Genomic DNA, 20,373 nt, shown 5'->3' with positions numbered 1-20,373 from the left:
TGAATCAATCAAAAATTAATCTCCCAGTCTCCTATAGATGGATTAAACAACATTTTCTGTTTCCAGTGGCTGTGTGAAGGATGAATAGTTATAAGGTAGTGAATGTAGTTTTGGCTGACAGCATATGACGGTTAGCAACCGTGTGGTTTAGGGTGGCGCAACACCCCACCCAAACTCGAGGAGTTTGATTTGGGGATGAGTGGGGTCGTCACGCCAATGAGTTAAAGCCTGGCGAATGTTTATTCTTGAGTATCCCGGGAGCCTCTTTTTTTCCCTGCCTCAGACAAAACTTTTTGTCTCTTTTGTTGCTCTGCCATCTTTGCAGAATTCGCTTGAAGCGTTTGCATCGACTTCCGTCTTAATAATGTATGGGGAAAGTGGGAAGTAACGTATGCCGTAAAGCAGTCAGCACTTTTGTATTTTCTTTGTGTGATAGGGTTCCTGCCACCCTCCTCAAAGTTAATTAGTGCTGGTGAAAGCGATACAGACCCCTCAAGGTATAAAAGAGGTGTCATTGAACTAGTTGTCAGTCACCATATCATCACAAATGTTATGAAAATATTTGATAAAGGTTGAAGAGTTACCTAGTGTTGCTTTAAGTATGAATGTTTCATTCATTGTTCATTTACAGCAGTGCACTCACCTCATCCAGTTTGTTAAGGTGGGCTGACATCAGACTCACGAGCTGACCCGTGCTAATTTTGTCCAACACCCGACTGGAAAGCTTCAGGGTCTGCACAAAAACGAGACAAATTTCAAGTTGACTAACTTAGGCATTTAAAATTTCATTAGGCATCTTGAAATCAAAGTATATTTGTTCTGAATGGTTTTGTAATCATCTGAGTTGCTTTATTCTAAAGAATCACATCTTACCACAGGAAAATCCTATCATGCAAGCATTTCAAAAACATATTATATGTATGTATATGCTGCTCACAACTTTAAACTGTCTATATTTGGTGTTAAAATTGACCTTACCTTTTTGTAGATGAGGCTGAAGAGTGCAATACGAATCTGCATGCCCAGGTGATGCAGTCCAAATATCGCCGGCTGCAACAGTAGGAAGCGTGCGGTGAAGAGCAGGCAGAGGCCCAATGCCAGGAAGTAACCTTGGCCGCGCTCCGGTGCATGGAAGGGGTCGAAGGAGGCGATGATGCGGCCCAGAAGCTGCGGTTGCACCGCCTTGGAGGCCTCCTACGAGAAGACGGTAGACGGATTCAAGCGCCATTCATCATCAAATCGTCCCTGACACGACAGTGCCACATGTTTGACATTTTTCTTGCGTTGTGCTCATCGAGAGTATGCACGTGTATGGTGAAACTAGACTAATAGGAGGCAAGGTAACGAAAGATGATGACTAACCCCGAGGTAGAGGAGGATCCCGAAAAAGGCAAAGGGGCAGATGAAGCATCGTGCCAGTGCTCGCATCAATCTGGGTTTTTTCTTGGCAGAAACCACTTCTCGATCCCATTCTCTGCATTGACATAACAACAACACGTCTCATAAAGCAGTTCATATAAGTCACCTTTCTTCACAATAACTGCCATTGACAGCGAAAGATGTCCAATTCATTTCGACTGGGAGGGCTGACAGCGAATGGTCTCAGTGACCTCCTACTACAATGTATTGGACGTCTATTCCCGTCAACAGCAGCCATTTAGGTGGATTTACAAATTTATGAGTTTTGTGTCGGTCACTCAAAACCCAGCGCAGGATGATTATATGAAAATACCCAAAAACGAGCTCACATCTTATATTTGACTTTTGTAAATCCTTACATGTGATTAGAAAAAAACAAACCTAAACATCTTGTAAATGTATTTCAACCCAAAATGCAAAAATACCACTAATAATAATTAATCTTGAGAACGATAAACCGATGCGACCAGATATCCGGTTTTACAGGCGAGCGATTCGGCTGTATCGATAGCAAACTAACTATTCGACAGTAAATAGTAGGGATGGGCGGATCGATACCAAAATATCGATATTTCGATCCAGCGCGTTAAATTTTAGGTATCGATCCCCAAGTAAAAGTATCGATATCTGGAATTAATATATTATATTTTCTTTGTCAATTTTTGGGTATATTTTAGTGCACACTTTTTGTACCACTTTTCCCTTTCGCATTCTACACGCACGTAAGCAGTGCACACACATAAGCAGTGCACCGGCGTGTGCTCCCACCCCCATTCACGTCCCTATCCTGTGTCGAACGGCATGCTTTTCCTCCGCCCCTCTCACGCCTAATTTCTTACTTAACCTTATTATTATTTCTTATTCATTTATTATTATTTCTTGTGAATTCATGTTTCATATTTTTATTTTTTTCATGAAATGTTTTTCCATATTTTTTTATGTTACAAACAATTAAATGCTTCTCATGTTTTGTTGCTACTTATTTTTATTTTGTTAAAGGTCTGTTTCAATTATTTCAAGATCTGTTTTTTAAAATGTATTATTTATTTTTATTTTTATTTTTTATTTATTTATTTATTTCAAAATCTGTTTGAAAATTGTGTTAATAAAATAAAATGCAAAAACGGCAAGTGACTATTGATTATTGGATTTGTTTTTAGTGATCTACCATTTGAGGGCGGTAACATGCTACTATTAATTCGTTCTTTAACTAGATCAAAAATATTTAATTGAGGTAGATTAAAATTTGATCAAATACAACGTGTAGCAGGGAAATGTTCTGTGCATATGAATTTAAGGGTCATGGTTAAAGAGTGAGACTGACTAATCAGAGTTTGTTGTTGATGGATTGGTTTATGAGTTTGTAGGGAAACTGCTTTGCTAGTTATTAAAAGCAGCAGTTTTTCCATTGCAATGCATATTTGACACAAAGAGACTTAATAGTTTTTGAGTGCTTGATGTAGTTGTACATTAGATATCAGAATGGCTGAGAAAAGTGCAGGTTGTTTTATATATATATAATATTATATATATATATATATATATATATATATATATATATATATATATATATATATATATATATATATATATATATTATTTATTTTTTTTAATTATTAAATCTATTAGGATCATGGAAGCTTCCACTTGGGGAAAATCTATACATACAGTATATCCTGTATATACATAATATAATAAAAATATATAGTACTGTGCAAAAGTTTTAGGCAAGTGTCCTGCCTAAAACTTTTGTACAGTACTGTATATATATATATATATGTATGAACTTGCGGTAGCGATATCGGATCGGGATCGCAATATTTGGCCTTGGTATTACTTGGTATCGGATCGAATCCAAAATCACTGGTATCGCCCAAATCTAGTAAATAGCCAGTAAATCACAGATGTATCGATAGTACAACAAGGACTCGGCTATCGCGAGCACAAAAAACGGTTATCAGTATTCATACCGTTGCTTTTTCGAGTTTTACGTACCTAGCGATGTGTAAATGAATGACACTTATTTAGCTTGCACTTAAATCATGCTGCGCAGTGCCTTCCCCATTGCTCAACCCCAAGAATCGCCGCACCTCAAATGAGACAGCACACATCAAATAACATGAACAGCCACTAATCACAGTCGTGGTTGCCTCAACTTCCCATCATGCAGTTTGATCGTGACGGGCGTGTCATAACTACGCCACAGCAAACGAAACACATGCTAAAACAATGGACAAACAACACGAGCGCTGACGCCAGCTTGCCAGGCGGAAGTTACGAATGATAGCGATTGATTTTCAATGCACGTGGGACTTTGAAGTGAAGACGGCAGCCAGATTTGCATTGGACAGAGATCGTGAGTTTTAAACCCTGAAAATAACCCACTACAATGGCACGACCTACTGGAGATAATGTTTCCACGAAACACAGTCTACTTAAACATGAACATGTGGATCAGTTGATCTTCCTCAAGAAAAATCTGCCCTTCAAAAAAGATATGGACAGTGATGAGGAATAAAAATGTGAAAGCACAGGCATAAGTGAATGATTTTGCTCTGTATAAGGTTAAAATAATGATTATTGACCTAGCTGAGTAAAATGCCATGTTTTCATTCCCCAATTATACCAGAGGTAAAGAATAATAGCATTATGCTTTATTTATCATTTATTTATTATGATAACACTAGCATGTTTAATTATTTTCTCCTAGAGCTCCTGCATATAATTTTAGTTTGTAAGATGTTTACGTTGAAAGGTTGCACTTAAATTACCTACCTCTTGTGTTCAAAACACCAGGAAATACAGAGATTGAATTACTGCACTTTATTGTTGTCTGTCACAGGAGTTTTATTTTATTAACAGTCCCAGCCAACAAAATGATGGTCATCTAGTTGGCCTTATTTATTTTTTTCATGTCTCAAAAATAAACATACACTGGTATGAACTTTTGTTGTTTAATTTTGCTTGTAGAAATTTGGTCTTTTTTAATCCGTTTAAAATACTGTAAGAACAAACAACAAATGTTTACTATCGTATCGTTTTCACACTTTATCGAACCGTATAGTTCTTAAACTGTATCGAATCATATCGAATCGCTCTGCCTTAAAAATGTATCGATTTTGAATCGAATCGTAACCTGTGTATCTAGATACATATCAAATCGGCTTCATACCAGAGATTCCCAACCCTAATAATAATGTGGTACAGTATTTGTATTAGATGCTGTACTCTACATGCGTGTGCCTTTAACAGTTTACAGTTCGAACACTATTAAAAACAAAAGTTGGCTGGACTTGAAATGTCAGGTCAACCAGTTGTTTTATAATGAAGCTAAAAAAAAAAAAAAAAAAAATCAAGTTAATTCTTTAAAACACTTTATTTAACGGCCTTCAGTAGTATGACCTCAACATTTTAAGTAAACTGGACTTCAGTTAAAGTAAATATTAGGGCTGTAACAATACAAAAATTAACAACTCGATTCATATCATGAGTCTTGAACCACGATTCGATACACAAAATGATATTTTTGAATACGAAAAATATTTTACTTAAATTACATTAATACTTATAATTTTATAGAAAAAAAATCACCTGAAGATTTAACACTAACACACAAAATAAATGTATTAACATAAATATGGCAATTCTCTATCCCCCATAATATTAAGAACACGTTTGTGTCAGGATTCAGTTGTCCCACACCATGATAGAGCTGAAACGATCACTCGAATAATTCGAGTAATTAAACTCATCGAGGCATTTTCTCCGCCTCGAGGAATCGTTTAATTTTGCCAGCTCTAAGCATGACATTTTGCCTGGACTACTTTTAATGCGGCACAACATGCTGACATCACGTGCCTAGAGGTGTGCTTCTCAATTATTTTCTGTTACGCCCCCCCACCCCCCAAAGAAGACGTAAATGGTTCGCGCCCCCCCAAAACACTCTGCGGCCACTGTAAATAATATCAATTGTCTATAGAATTACTATTATAAGTATACCTCTGCCAAACACTGTCCTTTTTTTCTATTAGAGAAAAAAAGTAACATAGATCAACTTACAAAAAAGGACGCCTTTATTAACATTGTTTTGTTTGTAATAGAAGACTTAAAGCACATCAATTTGCCTGAATTTAAAAATAAAAGAAAAAAACGTCGTATCCAAACTGTAAAAATACACTCACATACATTTTTGTACATTTTTGACCATTTGATACTGAAAAATAAAATGTAATGAAATCAGTCAATAATGATACATTCAAATTGATTAGCAACATTAACTGCGCAGGACAATATGCCAAAAAGGGACAGTTTTTATTTTTGCTGCTCGCAGTATCAGCTCCATTGCAATGTTTGTAATGTTGTGGGGTTATTTTGCACTGACTGAGCATGCTAACAGTGCTCACTGGTTTAGTGATGTAACACTAACAAAGAGGGACTATTGGCAATATTCGGCACGTTTTCGCTGAAAAACAATCAAGCGGCTTATCAATGAGATTGGGGTCTGATGTCTTTTAAGTGACGTCTTAATTGATTTGGCTTCCCGCTGTCCGCTACAAACATTTTTAGACACAGTAAACAGAGTGGTCTATCCTCGTCTCTCACTGTATTAAAGTCAAAGCCAAACAGCCCGAAAACGCACATTCTTGGCGGCCGGGGGAGAACCAGAGGTGAGGGCAGTCGTCGAGACGATGCCAAGCAGAAAATGGCACTTCTCAGGCGGACACATAAGTACCGGAGAAGACAGTGGGTCGCCGCGTGAGCCCGGACGGAAAACGGGGCACAGCTCTTCATAGCTCTTTCCTCTTGCTTGGTTCAAAAATACTGCGCACACTTTGAAAATGAGAGCGCCACTACCATCCACTGAGTGTATGTGCAAGTACACCTTATTCTAGTACGGCAAAAAAAGTATCTTCCCCGAGGTCACATGACCCACCCCCAGCATCGCTAAGGGGGGGCGCTCCACTATTTGTGAAGCACTGGCCTAGAGGAAGAAGGGAGAGGCAGTGGATATATTTGATTTCAACCACGCAACAATATAAAGGTAACGATGAAGAAGCTGACGAAAGCGAAAACAAAGGCACCAAAAAAAAGCATAAAATGTCAAAAGTGTGGGAGCATTTCAAGCTGGTGACCAAGGGGAACACTCTCTCATGTACTAGTATTCACTGTAAGACAGCGATTGTATAACACTACCCCCGCCCAGCCCCAGCTACCCGTAGCCCCGCCGATTGATGACTGCCCCAGAAACCCAGGCCAGGCGCCAGTGGCATGACCCACACGCCTAACCCCCGCTCCACCGAAGGCATCACGTTTACTCCGAGAGCAGAGGAACGATACTTGGGACAAGGTAAAACTAAGTTTATGTAGCGCTAATAAATAAGATTAACATTACTGTACCTTGCTAACGTAATGTTAGCCCTGCGGAGGGCTAGGTTTCTATTAATTATGACTACTGTCGATGCGTAGCTAACATATCTTTCATACAGGCTTTATTTAATCTGTAAAAGCACACCGCTGTCGAGTGATTAGGGGGAAAAATAAAAACATAATAAGGCTAGCTGTCAATTGTAGCTCGGGTAAAACACCAAGTAGCACTGGTGCCTAATGTGTTCCAATACAGCAGGTATCATACATTTATTTTGATTTAAAATTTAGACTGAAACTTAAAAGTTAAAATAGGTTGACGAAAATGTATATTAAATTAAGACACGCAGGAAAAACACCTAGTTTTAAGTAATGTCTTATCAAGTGTAATGACATTTTTAGGTAAGAAATAAGATTTTTTTTTTTTTTTTAAATAAGATCTTAATTTTTTGAGTGAAAGCAGTGAATTTGTTCTTTTTTTCCTCGTCAATTACATCTGAGATGTAATTGTTGGCTGTTTTCAACAATGTACATATAAAATACAGACATTGATTGTCTATAAATTCAATATTAAGTGAAATGTTTTGTTTTCTCATGTGTTTTCATAATTGCTCTTCACCTAAAAAAATATGCTTTATCTCATTACTCGATTAATCGATGGAATTTTCAGTAGAATACTTGATTACTAAAATATTCGATAGCTGCAGCCCTACACCACAAAACAGGACTTTGACTCTGCGTATCACGATTTTAATTTCGATACATCTATTGTTACAGCTTAGTTAATATGTGCCACGGTGGCAGTCGAGCACGCCAACCATTGAGCTAAACACCCTGTCTGACAGCCCAACTGCTAGCACGCTCTTTTGAAGGCATCGGAAGTGAGACTGTAACTGTTTCACACAATTTACCATTTTATATTTAGTTTATTCAAAAAAATTACATTAAGTATGACCCATGTATCGAATCATGCTAGTTACCAGATTCAAAATATTAACTTGATAAAATTAGTGTGACTAATAGGAATTTATATTTTTTACAGTGTATGTATATTTCAAAAATCCATAAAAAGTGAGTGCTTGTACGGGTGTGACATAAGATAATTTCCATAATCAAAAAAGTGAGGAAAATTAGCTGACGAAGTAAAAATGTAGCACAAACTGTAGCACACACTCCCAAAATGTGAACAATTTCAAATGATTTGTATTCTTTATTCAAAACCAAATATTGAAGCATCAATCAGCCGAAAATTCTTCTATTTGTTACAGTACAAGTGAGTCGTGACTTTTATTAGCTTTAGCCATGTTGTTCTTGTTTCGTCACACTTATATTAGCTTCCCACAAGCAGTAAGAGCTGAAAAAAGTCAAAGGAGAATCTTTGTTCTGTGGGGCTCATTTAGAAGCTGAGTGACGTGTGAGAGACAGCATGAAAAGACGCCTGAAGAACATCGGCGTGGACGACAAGAGCGATTAAAAGAAGGAGGACAAAAGTGTTTGGATAGATTTATACTGCTGGGAAGAAGAACAACTGCAGTGGATACTAAAGAAAGTACAGTAATGTGGAGTTGCAGCTCAGTGAGCATCTCAAGCATGAAATCTACAGTATATGCCATTGTATTTTATTAGAAACTAAATTTGATAAAGGACGCATTATTATGACTTAAAATGCTATGACAGCATTAGAATTATATACTGTAATTTTCGGACTTCGGACTTTGAAGACACTAAAATATCATACATGTTTTTACATAGTTATTTCACCATTTTTTGCTAAGTACTGTAATTTTCAGACTACAAGCTGCTACTTCTTTCCCTCATTTTGAATCCTGCGGCTTATAGTCAAATGTGACTTATTTGTTGATTAATTTGGGTTAATAGGTAACACCTTATTTGACAGCAGCATCAGAAGACTGCCATAAGACCGTTATATTTATGACATGGATAGGGCTGCAGCTATCGATTATTTTAGTAGTCGATTAATCGATGAACTAGTTTGTTTGAATAATAGAGTGATCGGATAAGGAACATAAAAGTATTAAAATACCTGAGCTTAGCCTCAAACGGTATTAAATAAATGAATAAATAAATAAATAAATGAGGATCTAGGAGCAACAAAAGAACAATTGGCTAACGTACAAAGCAAAAGTATGCTGGCTTAAATGCTATAAAATGATAACGTTTTTATTTTTTAATGCTCTTAACAAATGAATACACATATTCCCACAAGAAACTGCTAAATATACCTATAAACTAAATTACGAATGCATTAAAAAAACATTAGCTCAAACAAAAACTTATGTTAAAAGCTTATGTTGGTCTTAACAGGGAGCAGCTGATTGTTGTTTCCACTAGAGGGCAGTGTATCCTCCCAAATCAATAAAACTAAATGCAAACACATTCAAAATAAACCATTACAACCCCACTTTAATTAAACAAATATTCGAAGTAGAAAAATTTAATTCGAATCCTTTTTCTAATCAAATTACGAAAGTAAATCGATTAATCATTGCAGCACTAGACATGACATTATCATAGTCTGGCAAATTATGTAACCAACTCCATTTATGTCCAGCTCAGATTTTTTACATCCATTCAAAATGGAGATAATTTGCTGGATGACACCAAATGACATCTTTATCTGTCATAAGCATTCATTAATGCTCATGGCAGTGTCATGTCATAATTATAATGGTCTTATGACAGAATTATGGTGCCACTGCCAAATAAAATAAACTTTATAAATAGCAGTTAATGAAACAACTAGAGCAGTAACTGAAGAAATAATTAGCACAGAACATGAATTTTGATTTGTTATTTACATCTGTAGCGCTGCAGTGCATGCTAGGAGGCATGTTGGACGACAACAAGTGTTGACAGCAGGTGGCAGCAGAGGTTGACTGTCTCCCCCAAAGAAGCAATGATGGGCATATGAAGCTTCTTGAAGCAATGGTGCTGGTTAATTTGGTTTTATGACAGTCTTATGCTGCCACTGTCAAAAAAAGTGTCACCGGTTGATATCTTTTGGTGTAAATATCCCATAATACAGTGAGGACAGCTGCGGTTTAAAGTCCAGTGAGGCTTATCTATGAACAAATGCTGTGTCCGTGTCAAATTTGGTGGGTGGCGGCTTACAGTCAGGTGCATCTTATAGTGCGAATATTACGGTATTGTAAAAACACCATTTTCCCATGTAAATATATTGTTTTGTTAAGTACTCATTACATTTGATCACAAAAAGTTACACTAGATCACAGAAACTGCATTCCGGAGGAAACAACAAATCTCTGCTTTCCCAGTTGACTAACTCTTCAAACTATAAGTATATAAAATGTACAGTATATAAAGGTCCATGGCCAGCTACTGTATAAACTTCTAGCTCAAGAATAAAAGGAGCAATACTTAAAAATGTAGTTATTTCAATCAATCAGTTTGCAAGCCTTTATATTTTTGCGCAATTTATGCTATTCAAATGCAATAACTGGTAAAGAAGAAAGAATCAGGCTATGTCTTCAGTCTTCCTACAAGAGTGAAGAGCTGCTATAACTGCAAACAAACTCCACATTTTCTTGCCTTTTCATTTCCTGTCAGTGTCTTATTTTTTGTCCCTGCCTTCCAGCACTTTCATCAAGAGTTTTGCTTGACCTGCACGAGTGATGTGCAGCTTTTAATGGAAGATAAAGTTCACGTTCCCAGAAGCCTTTTTACTGACTTGCCAGCTTTAAAATAATGAAGCCAATCACTCACCGACACACTTTTTTTTAAAGGTCGACTCTTTAGCGCATACTGGCATGGGGCCGCTTAGTGTGTCAGGGAGTCAAGGACACACTCTGGTCCTTTTATGTAAACGCCTTTCTCCACAATTTGGAAAAAGAAAAAAAACATACTTTTTCGATTAAGATAGTTAAAATTCTACCGTGTGAAACTGACTGACAAGATACATACAAAGATGTTTTTCCATAAAGCAAACATGGAAACTCAAATCCTTCTCAATTTGGGTTTGTTCATTTGTCCAGTATTTGTGGTTTTAATTTGAAAGTGAACAAAAATCCAAACTTTCCGTGTTTTTCGTTAATGACTTCTTGAGACTTTTTTGAACATGTACTCATGATAGACATGGCCACCAAAGTTCAGGTTGCTAAATTAATATGGCTTCGGGAGCTGAATTTTGGAAACCTTTAAAATACAGTGATCCCTCGCTACTTCGCACTTCAAACTTCATGGCCTCTGTCAGTCCATCGCAGATTTTTTTTTCAATTAAAAAAATTAATTAATTAATCCAGTATTTTACAGAAATTTGCCGATCCAATCACGTACTGCCACTCACCTCTCCCTTTTGCTGCTTTTCTTGCTCACCAAGCAGCTGCTTGTTAAAGATATCAATGAGTGACAGCTCTGGAGCTTTGATCTTGCCAGAGATGCTTGGGAGTCCCTACCTTGAAAGGCGCCAAATGTATGAGCTCGTTGAGCTTCTTAAACGGTAGTGTGCTGTGGCAACTCATTGTGTGTAAGTGAGCAGCGTGAGTAGATTTGAGTGGACTCACTCAATGAAGCATTTAATAAAGACAAGCATTTTGCTATGTTATTCTTAATTCCTAATGCAGTGGGACAGTAATATGTTTAAAACTTTTTTTTAAATTCAAATTATACTTTGGGGGGAAAAGGGAAAACGTCTTATATGTATCTCTCCAATGCTAACTCTGAATAATACTTCGCGGATTTTCGATTATTGCCGGGGGGTCCCCTTTAACCCCGAAAAACGAGGGATCACTATACATTAAAAAGCCTTTCGGTTTAAGTCCTTCAAGGGCAAAGTGGCATTTAAAAATTGAACTAAAATTGCTAAATTCATATCACATATGATGCCTAAAATACTACTTAGACTTAGTTCCTCCCATTCCTCCTGGAATATTGGGCGATGAGTCCCCTCCATTTGTTCCAGTCACTGGTGGCCCTCCTTGCTCCATGCCAGCTGACTCCCATCCCTCTTAGGTGTTTTTTGGCTGTATGTCTCCACGTCCTCTTTGGTCGTCTTCTCTTCCCCCTCCCCTCTTCTAGCACACAGTCCATTACCACACTTGCTTGTCTTTCTTTTGGCAGTCGGAGTATGTGTCCAGTAGACCCGTCCATCACATCATGGTTATTTTTCAAAGTTTTTGAAGTTCTCCGCAATTTCTCCTTCGCTATTTTTGTTTGTTTTTAGGTACAAGACACACGTGTGAAGTTTGGTGCCATTCGGCACGTAATTACCCTCTGCGGGTGTTGTCACAGATTACTTGAAAAAAATAATTTAATTACTGATTACGCCTCAAAAAGTAATCTACTTACTTTACTGATTGCTTTATTATCAAAGTAACTAAGTTACTTTAAAAGTAATTTATCAGTTACCTTTTACCCTTTTTTCTCCCTTTGCTGCCTCAACATAAGAATGACAACAGAAAAATGTCGTTGCAAGACGCAGATTTCAACCACCATTCACTCGCGCGAGCTTAGCCACTCCAGAGCCCTGAAATTAACAAATAACTGACAAACTGCACAGAATTTGTTCAAATCAACTCCAACGACTAATTAAACCCAGGCTAACTCTAAGATTAAGCCTAATGTCAAAAATTCTGAACTTACCCTTTAAAATAAATACTTAGCTGTTAAAATGTTGACTATAAAAGTTGTAAAGCAATAAAACAAACAACAGAAATTAACGAAATGAACAAGAATCCTTCAAAGTATTTCATAATGGGTCCAAATTATTTTTCGAACAGATCACTTGACTAGCACCTGAGAGAGGGTCCTATGCTTTGCTTAGCCAAAACTACAGCTGTGTCAAGATGTATATACTGCATATACAGTACAGGCCAATGCAATACAAATGATGATCACAACCCCATTGAAAATCCAACATGCCCCCCCCCCCCCCCCCCCACCGCCTATGGCTACAAACTGTAACTATAAAATGTATGTAAAGGCTGGTTACAAACTGTATCAGTGCTCTCGTTACCTGTAGGCTGTGCTTCGAGTTGCATAGCGCTTTGCTGTAATTCCAAGTGGTCCCTTGAATTGGATGTTTTTAGTGGTCGACAGTCCTTTTGAGCCAGCGTAAAGTTTGCAACGCACTGTGATATTTTGGTCATCTTTACTGGACAAAAATGTGAAGTAACAGCTGCATTTCCAGTGAGCAAATTCACCCGGTTGTGGTATCTCTCCTGCCTCTTGGCTTTTCCACTGTTCGCGTCCTGACGAGGTAGCTAGGCTATGTCGTGTTGGCCGCCGCCACCACAGACTCAGCGCTCACACAGCATGGTAATACACATGACTAGAGATGTCCCGATCCGATATTTGGATCGGATTGGACGCCGATATGGGCCAAAAAAATGCGGATCGGTATCGGATCGTCCGACACGGAAAAATTCCGATCCGGACTTCCGATCCAGTTTTTTTTGAAAATCCGTTCCGGGTTTTCCAGCGCACCAATATACATAATCCATTCCAGTTTTCGCTTCGGTTTCCCTCAAATCCGGTCCGCATTTCACGGCACACCTTCAACACACTACATTACCGTCTCCCAATTTACCGAGAGACTTTATCTGTAAAAATGTCAGCTGTGTGGGATTATTTCACCTTAAAGGATGACAAAGACGAAGAGGCAGAGTGCAACATATGCCACAATAAAGTCAAGCGTGATGGTAAAGCTGTAAGAAGTTTTAATACAACCAACCTAATCAAGCATTTAGCGACATACACATGCATTGAAAACTAGGTGCGTTAGTAAACAGCCGCCATCTTAAAGCAGGAGACTTCCCTTATAGGCTGTTGTAGTGAACTTTCCAAGCGAACCTAATTAACTTTTTATCTAAAATACTCCTAAATCGGCAAAATCTTGACTTGAATCTATCTTCAAAATAGTTTTAAAACTTTCACATGTCAATAGTAGACAGAAGGGAAATTATGGAATAACGGGAGCAATTTTAATAATTTAAACAGTTCATTCGCAAAATTAAATTAATTGAATGTAGTTCAAATCTGCTGATACAGAATGGGGACTTGAGTATTTTATTTACTGTTTTAAAATGTTAACTTGATACTGAAATAGTCGTTTATTTAAACCTGAGAGGCTTTTTATACAATTTTTGTAACTAATGCACGAAACATTAAAAGCATCTAATAGCTTGGGGGGTTTGTGGGATTTTCCACTGACAGTTTACAATATTATTTGCACGTTTTACTGACTGACTATGCCATTTCTGTTTGTCATTTATAATGTTTTGTGTTTGTCACTGAATAAACAGGTCAGTTTCTTGTTACCAACCATTGGGTGTTATTCAAACTCACCTAATTCAGCTGGCTAGTTGTTATCAAGAGTACTAAAACCCTTTTCAACATGAGTCTGACAACTAAGTAAGGAGGCTAAATAACTTTAAACTTTAATACATGCTCAGATAGGCCGGTATCAGTATCGGCCAGTATCGGATCGGAAGTCCAAAACAATATCGGTATCGGTATCGGATCGGAAGTGCAAAAACCTGGATCGGGACATCCCTACACGTGACCCTTTTTTTAATCCTCCGTTTAGAAAACGTGACATGTGATGTCACTTCCAAACTCAAGAGCAACATTTCTTTTTGAAATACTCTTGTACATTACTATGGTACTCTTCATTCTACATACATTATGAGGCAATAACAAAATAGTAATGCACAGGTACTAAGGAAACTAACTTTAATCAGATTACTGGTTTGGAAAAATGAACACGTTAGAGTGCTCTTTACTGAGAGAAAGTAATCAGATTACAGTACTGCGTTATTGACTGCTGTCCGCGCCATCCATAGTGGTTTTACCCTATTGCTTTCCCACAATGAATCGAAAAAGTGATCCGAAATTATTGAACCATATAGTTCTTTGTGTGTTTGTAGGTCATCAAAGCGCGTATTTCTGTTTTCATTTTACGTTATTTAGCTGGGAATTTATCGGTTATCCCTCACCCTGGCGGCAACGCATAGAAAGTGGTCACTAGTGGATAACTTGAGGGCTTGGGCATGGACACTAAATAAAGGACTATGAACGTGAAATTTTTTGTAATTGTTATTGTCTAGGAAAAGAACAAATAGGCTTTGGAAGACTCCTGCGGCTTTTCTGATTCTGATCTCTACATCTTTGTCTGCGTCTTCGGTGTTTGAGATATTGCTTCCAAGATATGTGAAGTTTTCGATGTATTCAAAGCCTTGTTTTCCTATGATGATTGGTGGAAGGCTTTGGTCTTGTGCGATGGTCGTGGCCTTATTCTCTTGGCTTATATGAATACACTATACGTATATGATGCAAAACTGCCAAAAATACAAAAAATGTTGGTTCAAGTGTACCCAGGAGTTGAGAACAAATTTGTAGCGTAATTATGGGCATTTCAAAGGTCCTTCAAAGACAAAACTGTAAAATGGATTTGGTTAAATTGCTATCAAATATATATTTTGTATCCTAGACAGGTGGACGATGCTAAATGGTGAAAAATGTGTATTTTTGTCATTGTCTGAGGGTAGAGCTATAAAATAAGAAACTAATAAATCAACTCTACAAAGTCTGACCTTGATGAAATATGTCATGTAAGTCTTGTTTTGAAAAAGGTGTGCGGGGGAGAGGGAATTTGCCATCGCTGTTGGAATGTTGAAGGTGAGGCTTAATAACTCATTCATGGCCATTGATGGAGCTGGATGTCAAATCCATTTCCATTTAAGGGCAGAGTGCTGAAAAATGATCAATCACTGCCAGCAAAAGATTTAAATTTCAATTAGAACATTTAGGGTTCACTGAACTTGGAAAACACAAAAAAAGATGTGTTTGTTTGGCACACACGCCCTACATTTATGTCCTAATGCCAGCCCGTATTTGAAGTGGATGCTGAGGGACAGCAGGTGAGATGTCCTGCCACTGTAAACAGATCTAAAGAACGCATGAGGGCACAAAAATGAAAACACACTCCAGACATAAAGTTGAGGCAAAAATGATGAAAAGCATTCTATTTTTGTGTTAAACCTAAAGCATAAATAGGGAGGTAAATAATCAAGTACGCTAAAGTTTGGCCCCAAACCTTTCGAGCCTCTCCGAGAGGTTCCCGGCAAGATCGTACGAAGGTGCTTTATAAACGTCAGAGAGGTCCAACCTCTTCCTAAAGCCCTTCCGAAGCAGCGGTGATGTCCACCTGGACAAAAACATACATAGTTGTCAAAGTCATTCAGGATTTATACAATAAATACAGACACGAAATAGATGGAAAAGTATACCCCACCCCAAAAAAATCTTGAGTTGCTCAAAAAAACGATAAACCTCAAATTGCGTGCACATCTTTGCCTATTCTTTGGTCATTTTTGTGTGTGATATTTCTGTTGACCATATATTTATGCTTAGATTTTTAAATATAATATTCTTTTTTTTTATTTTTTATTTTTTTTATTATTATTACTTGTAGGGATTATTTGGCTGGCAAAGATCCTCACATATAATATCAAATTTTTATCCTGTATGCCTCCCAGCCCGTGCTCTTTGGCCGATTCTGACCAAAACGTTGTAAAAATTCAAACGATGCAGGCTCTTGTTCGATTTCATCCCACACGTTTACGGTTGCGGCAAAAAAGCGTTTTTTGTTGTTGTTTTTTTTGACAAAAAGAAGCCCCATTCATTCCAAAGGTAAAAACAATTAAAATTTCAGAAACCATGAACAGTAGAAACCATGAAAAAAGGAGAAAAAAAAAAGAGAAAAAAAAATATCTAAAAAATCAATGGAAACACAAAACTGTGCTAAAAGACAAAAAAACGTGCGAAATAACAGCAAAAAAATCTTCTGAAAAAACACTAAACTGCAGATAAATTGACTAAGACCACAAAAAACACAACCCCCCCGACCACCGAAAATATTGGAAAAATCTCAAAAACAATGGAAAAGAACCCCCACATAAGAATCCCGAAAAACCAACAAAACCAGGGGGAAAAAATGCAATAAAATCACGGGAAATTATTAGCACTGATATGCTGGCATATTCGCTCATTCACCCCTCCCAGACAACATGGACTGGACGTTTAGCGCCGTTAATAGCAGTCGATGAGTTAACAATGCCCCAAAATGAATATGGAGTTACTGAAAATTACATGAAGTGTACATTAATGCATATAACTATAAATATTACGATATGCAAATCCATAAAAAATACATAATAAAAAAATACATAAAAGCAAAGCATCCCCAGGTTTCTCCAGATACTGATTCTCCCCCCCCCCTTCTTTTTTCTAGTGTCTATCTGACATACACTTCAATTCATTTTATTTACCTCATATTAAAATGAATTGACCGAGCTGTTCATTTGAAAATGAAACAGACCTCTGTTTTAGACATTCTTTGAAGATTAAGTTTACAAAATTTTAGGTACTTTATAAACAGTCAATTATATTGTCAAGTTGTCTTTAGACCTCTCTTTTTTCGCATGCACTGTTTTTATTAATTTTTTAAAAAAATATTTGATTATGTTGGCATCATTCAGCATTTTCCTGTTTGCCTGTTTCATCTCCATATTTATTTAGTCTAACGGTCTCAGTTTTGCTTGTGTACTCTATGTGTTTGTAAAACACTCTCTAATTGTGTTTGCTACATAAATAGAGCATGACTTACAGTTGATCTTATTAGTAATGATGCAACGACACTATTGGATTTTTCAGGTACTTACATGAGTGCTGTTTTTTTTTTTTTTTTTAATTATATATCACTTTTACTCACAAAGTTTTGAAATAAATATCTGCACTTTTACTCCTGACTCACTGTAAGTAGTCTTGTTACTTTTTTCAACCTCCAGAGCTATCTAAACGACACACACACACACACACACACACACACACACACACACACACAAAAAAAAAAAAAACAAACACACATAAATAGGGAAAGAGAACCACTGTTGGAATCTGATTGATTGATTCTTTGTAAAGTTTGACAAAAAATAGCTGTGAAATGAAATAACATGAACTAGGGAACAATAATGATCATTATTAGCATATATTTAGGCGAATTGTTTGATTTCTGCTTAAACAAATGATTGGTGTCAAGAGGGAGGGTTTTATACCAACCTAAAAAACACCACTTTCTGTAAAGACGTTCAAAAATAAATACACAAATAAAAGTAAATAAAATGCTTTTTTTTGTATTATACATTTGTTACTTCTCAAATGCAATTTCATGTACATCAATTAAAGGAACGTACCAAAAGAAAAACCTGGAGAGGAAGTTGGCATCTTCCACGGGTGACTTCTGCATCCTCAGCTGCGTCGTGTGCACCTGAGAGCGAGGCGAGCGAGCCCCTCACTTTCATTTGTGGACCCTTGTTTTTCGGCGTCCAACACGCGCACGCGCAGACGGATAGATTGCTTTCCCCCACCCCAAAATCCAGCGGCTGCAAGACCACCAGGAAAGTGTCGCGGCTTGGCGTGACTGTCCGCCGCTAAGAGTCCGATGTCAATGCGGCCTCCACCACGGGGTGAACGGACCGACTGCTGGATGCGTGTGTGCGCACGTTGTAGAGCAGGCCATCCTTTATAAGCGCGCGCACGGCACACACGCACGCGCGTCATCTCCAAGCACCAACCACTGGCAGGCACAACGCTTACATCTGTGAAAGTAACAACAACAACAAAAATCTAACATGAGCATTTGAAAAATAAAAAGTCGTTATCGCAGTTTCAGTAGAGATGATAAAAACATTCCATAGGGGAACACAGAAAAAGTTTGGACAGTGCAGTGAATTTATCACGCTTGGGGTGTGCTCAGTTTTTTTTTTTGTCTGATTCATTTGAAAAACAGAGGCTAACTAACAATGACATGGAACTAATTGAGTCACTGAGTTGTGACCACTCAAGAAAAAAAACTTACAAAAAAATTAAAATTAAAAAATTACATTACAGTACTGTATATGAGGTACTAGTTTGGTTTGGGAGCCTTTTTGCCAGTGGAGGTATCAGCTTTGACGCCCTCAGGCGAGGAAACAGCGACCTCTGCTGGACATTTATGGTTGCAAGGCAAACTATCACTGCGTGACCACACAGCTGATCAAGACTATAACTTTATTGGTATATCACCTTCTGAAACAATGCTATTAAGGGTACTTTTCGATACAAATTGCTCAAGTAACAAAATAGACTATTACCACATAAATGTCATGAAGACCAAAATTTAAAAGAACACAAATAAATTCTTATTTATTTATTTCAGTTTGTAAGTAATAGGCGTAGTAGTATTGTTGGCGCCACCTGCTTGTTGATTGGCCCTCAAGGACATATAGACCTCGCTTTTCAAACAACTTGTGTTGATGATTTAAAAATGGACGTCTTGCAAAGTGTCGGCATTCCAGCAGGATACGAAAGTGACAGCAGCACCGAGGACTGGTACACAGAGCATCCTCCTGTCCAAAAGTCTTTCCATCTTCAAGTACGTTCGCCTTACAAACAATTGAAAGTATTGTTTCTCCTGTAGCAGCAACCGTTAGCTCGCGCTACCGGAAGTAGCTAGCTTGCTGTCATTAGCGATCTGTTCCGACTTAGCTATAGAGCTAATGTCGCTTCTTCGGTGTTGATTAAAAAGTCAAACGCTGCCATTAACATGGTCAATTTTTTTTTTGTTTTTTTTTTTTTACATATTTATTTAAACACATTTATCCATTAGAACATAACGGCTACGTGCAAAGTGGCATAATGAGGAAACGTGGATTAAAATCAATATTTCGTAAGAAATTATTAGTCAGACGTGAATGGCGTCCAAAATTAGATTTAGAGTAAATAATCTAAGTAAATGTATATTAATCCTCCAAATAATTACTTAAGTACTGAATAACTGCGGACTATTGAATTAAAATATATACAGCAAATGGAATAGCAAATTAGATATTAATCATATATAATAAATTCTCCCACCAAAAAATGTTTAAATTAACCTACTGTCTTTGTACTCAAGAGCCACAACACATATAGTTTTATTTTATTGAAAGAATGTATACACAATAAAATCAATTTGACATTGTTATTACAAATACATTACGAGTACAGATAATTTAAAGAGTGGTACACAGGTTTACAGTGGTTAGCAGAAGGAAAAAAGAAGGAAAAAAACAAAGACGTCCTCGATCTGATCACGTGATTTTTTTCTACGATCGAATTGCAAAAAGATAGGGTCATTACTAGAGGTGGGAATCCTTTGGCACCTAGCGATTCGATTCGATTACGATTGAGAGGCTCCGATTCGATTATAAATCGATTATTGATGTTGCGCCCCCAACCCCCCCCCCCCCCCCCCCCCGCGCGCTTTTAATGTTTTGTACATTAGTTTCAAAATTGTTCAAAAATCCTCTCAGGCTAAACCTAACTAATATTTCAGTATCATGTTAACAGTTTAAAACAGTAAATAAAATACTTAAGTCACATTCTGTATCAGCAGCTTTAAACTACATTCAATTAATTTAATGATGTGAATCAACTGTTAACGTTGTTAAAATTCTCCCAATATTCCATAATTTCCCTTCCGTCTACTTTCGACATGTCAAAGTTTTAAAACTGTTTTATCATTTAAAGATG

At 37.3% G+C, this 20,373-nt stretch overlaps 2 protein-coding genes across 3 annotated transcripts in view; one reads left to right on the top strand and one right to left on the bottom strand.

Annotated features, from left to right (window-relative positions):
• cftr (CF transmembrane conductance regulator) overlaps positions 1 to 18,325 on the bottom strand; it is a 62,589-nt gene extending 44,264 nt beyond the window's left edge. The window contains exons 1-5 of the mRNA XM_057837415.1: positions 18,015 to 18,325; positions 15,857 to 15,967; positions 1,363 to 1,474; positions 979 to 1,194; positions 644 to 733 (exon numbers count right to left, since the gene is read on the bottom strand). Of these exons, the coding sequence (XP_057693398.1) occupies positions 644 to 733; positions 979 to 1,194; positions 1,363 to 1,474; positions 15,857 to 15,967; positions 18,015 to 18,067 (582 nt within the window). The 5' untranslated portion in view covers positions 18,068 to 18,325. The remainder of the gene's footprint in view (positions 1 to 643; positions 734 to 978; positions 1,195 to 1,362; positions 1,475 to 15,856; positions 15,968 to 18,014) is intronic.
• A 669-nt stretch (positions 18,326 to 18,994) lies between these two features.
• asz1 (ankyrin repeat, SAM and basic leucine zipper domain containing 1) overlaps positions 18,995 to 20,373 on the top strand; it is a 29,126-nt gene continuing 27,747 nt past the window's right edge. The window contains exon 1 of one of the 2 annotated variants that reach the window (XM_057837421.1): positions 18,995 to 19,234. In XM_057837421.1, coding sequence (XP_057693404.1) covers positions 19,127 to 19,234 — 108 coding nt within the window. In that variant the 5' untranslated portion in view covers positions 18,995 to 19,126. The remainder of the gene's footprint in view (positions 19,235 to 20,373) is intronic. The other variant, XM_057837422.1, reaches the window with a different exon arrangement.

This window comes from Corythoichthys intestinalis, chromosome 5, assembly GCF_030265065.1.
Source record: "Corythoichthys intestinalis isolate RoL2023-P3 chromosome 5, ASM3026506v1, whole genome shotgun sequence".
In the NCBI taxonomy this organism is placed as follows: domain Eukaryota; kingdom Metazoa; phylum Chordata; class Actinopteri; order Syngnathiformes; family Syngnathidae; genus Corythoichthys; species Corythoichthys intestinalis.
Note: the sequence above shows the minus strand (reverse complement) of the source record. Positions and strands in the feature narration are given on the sequence as shown.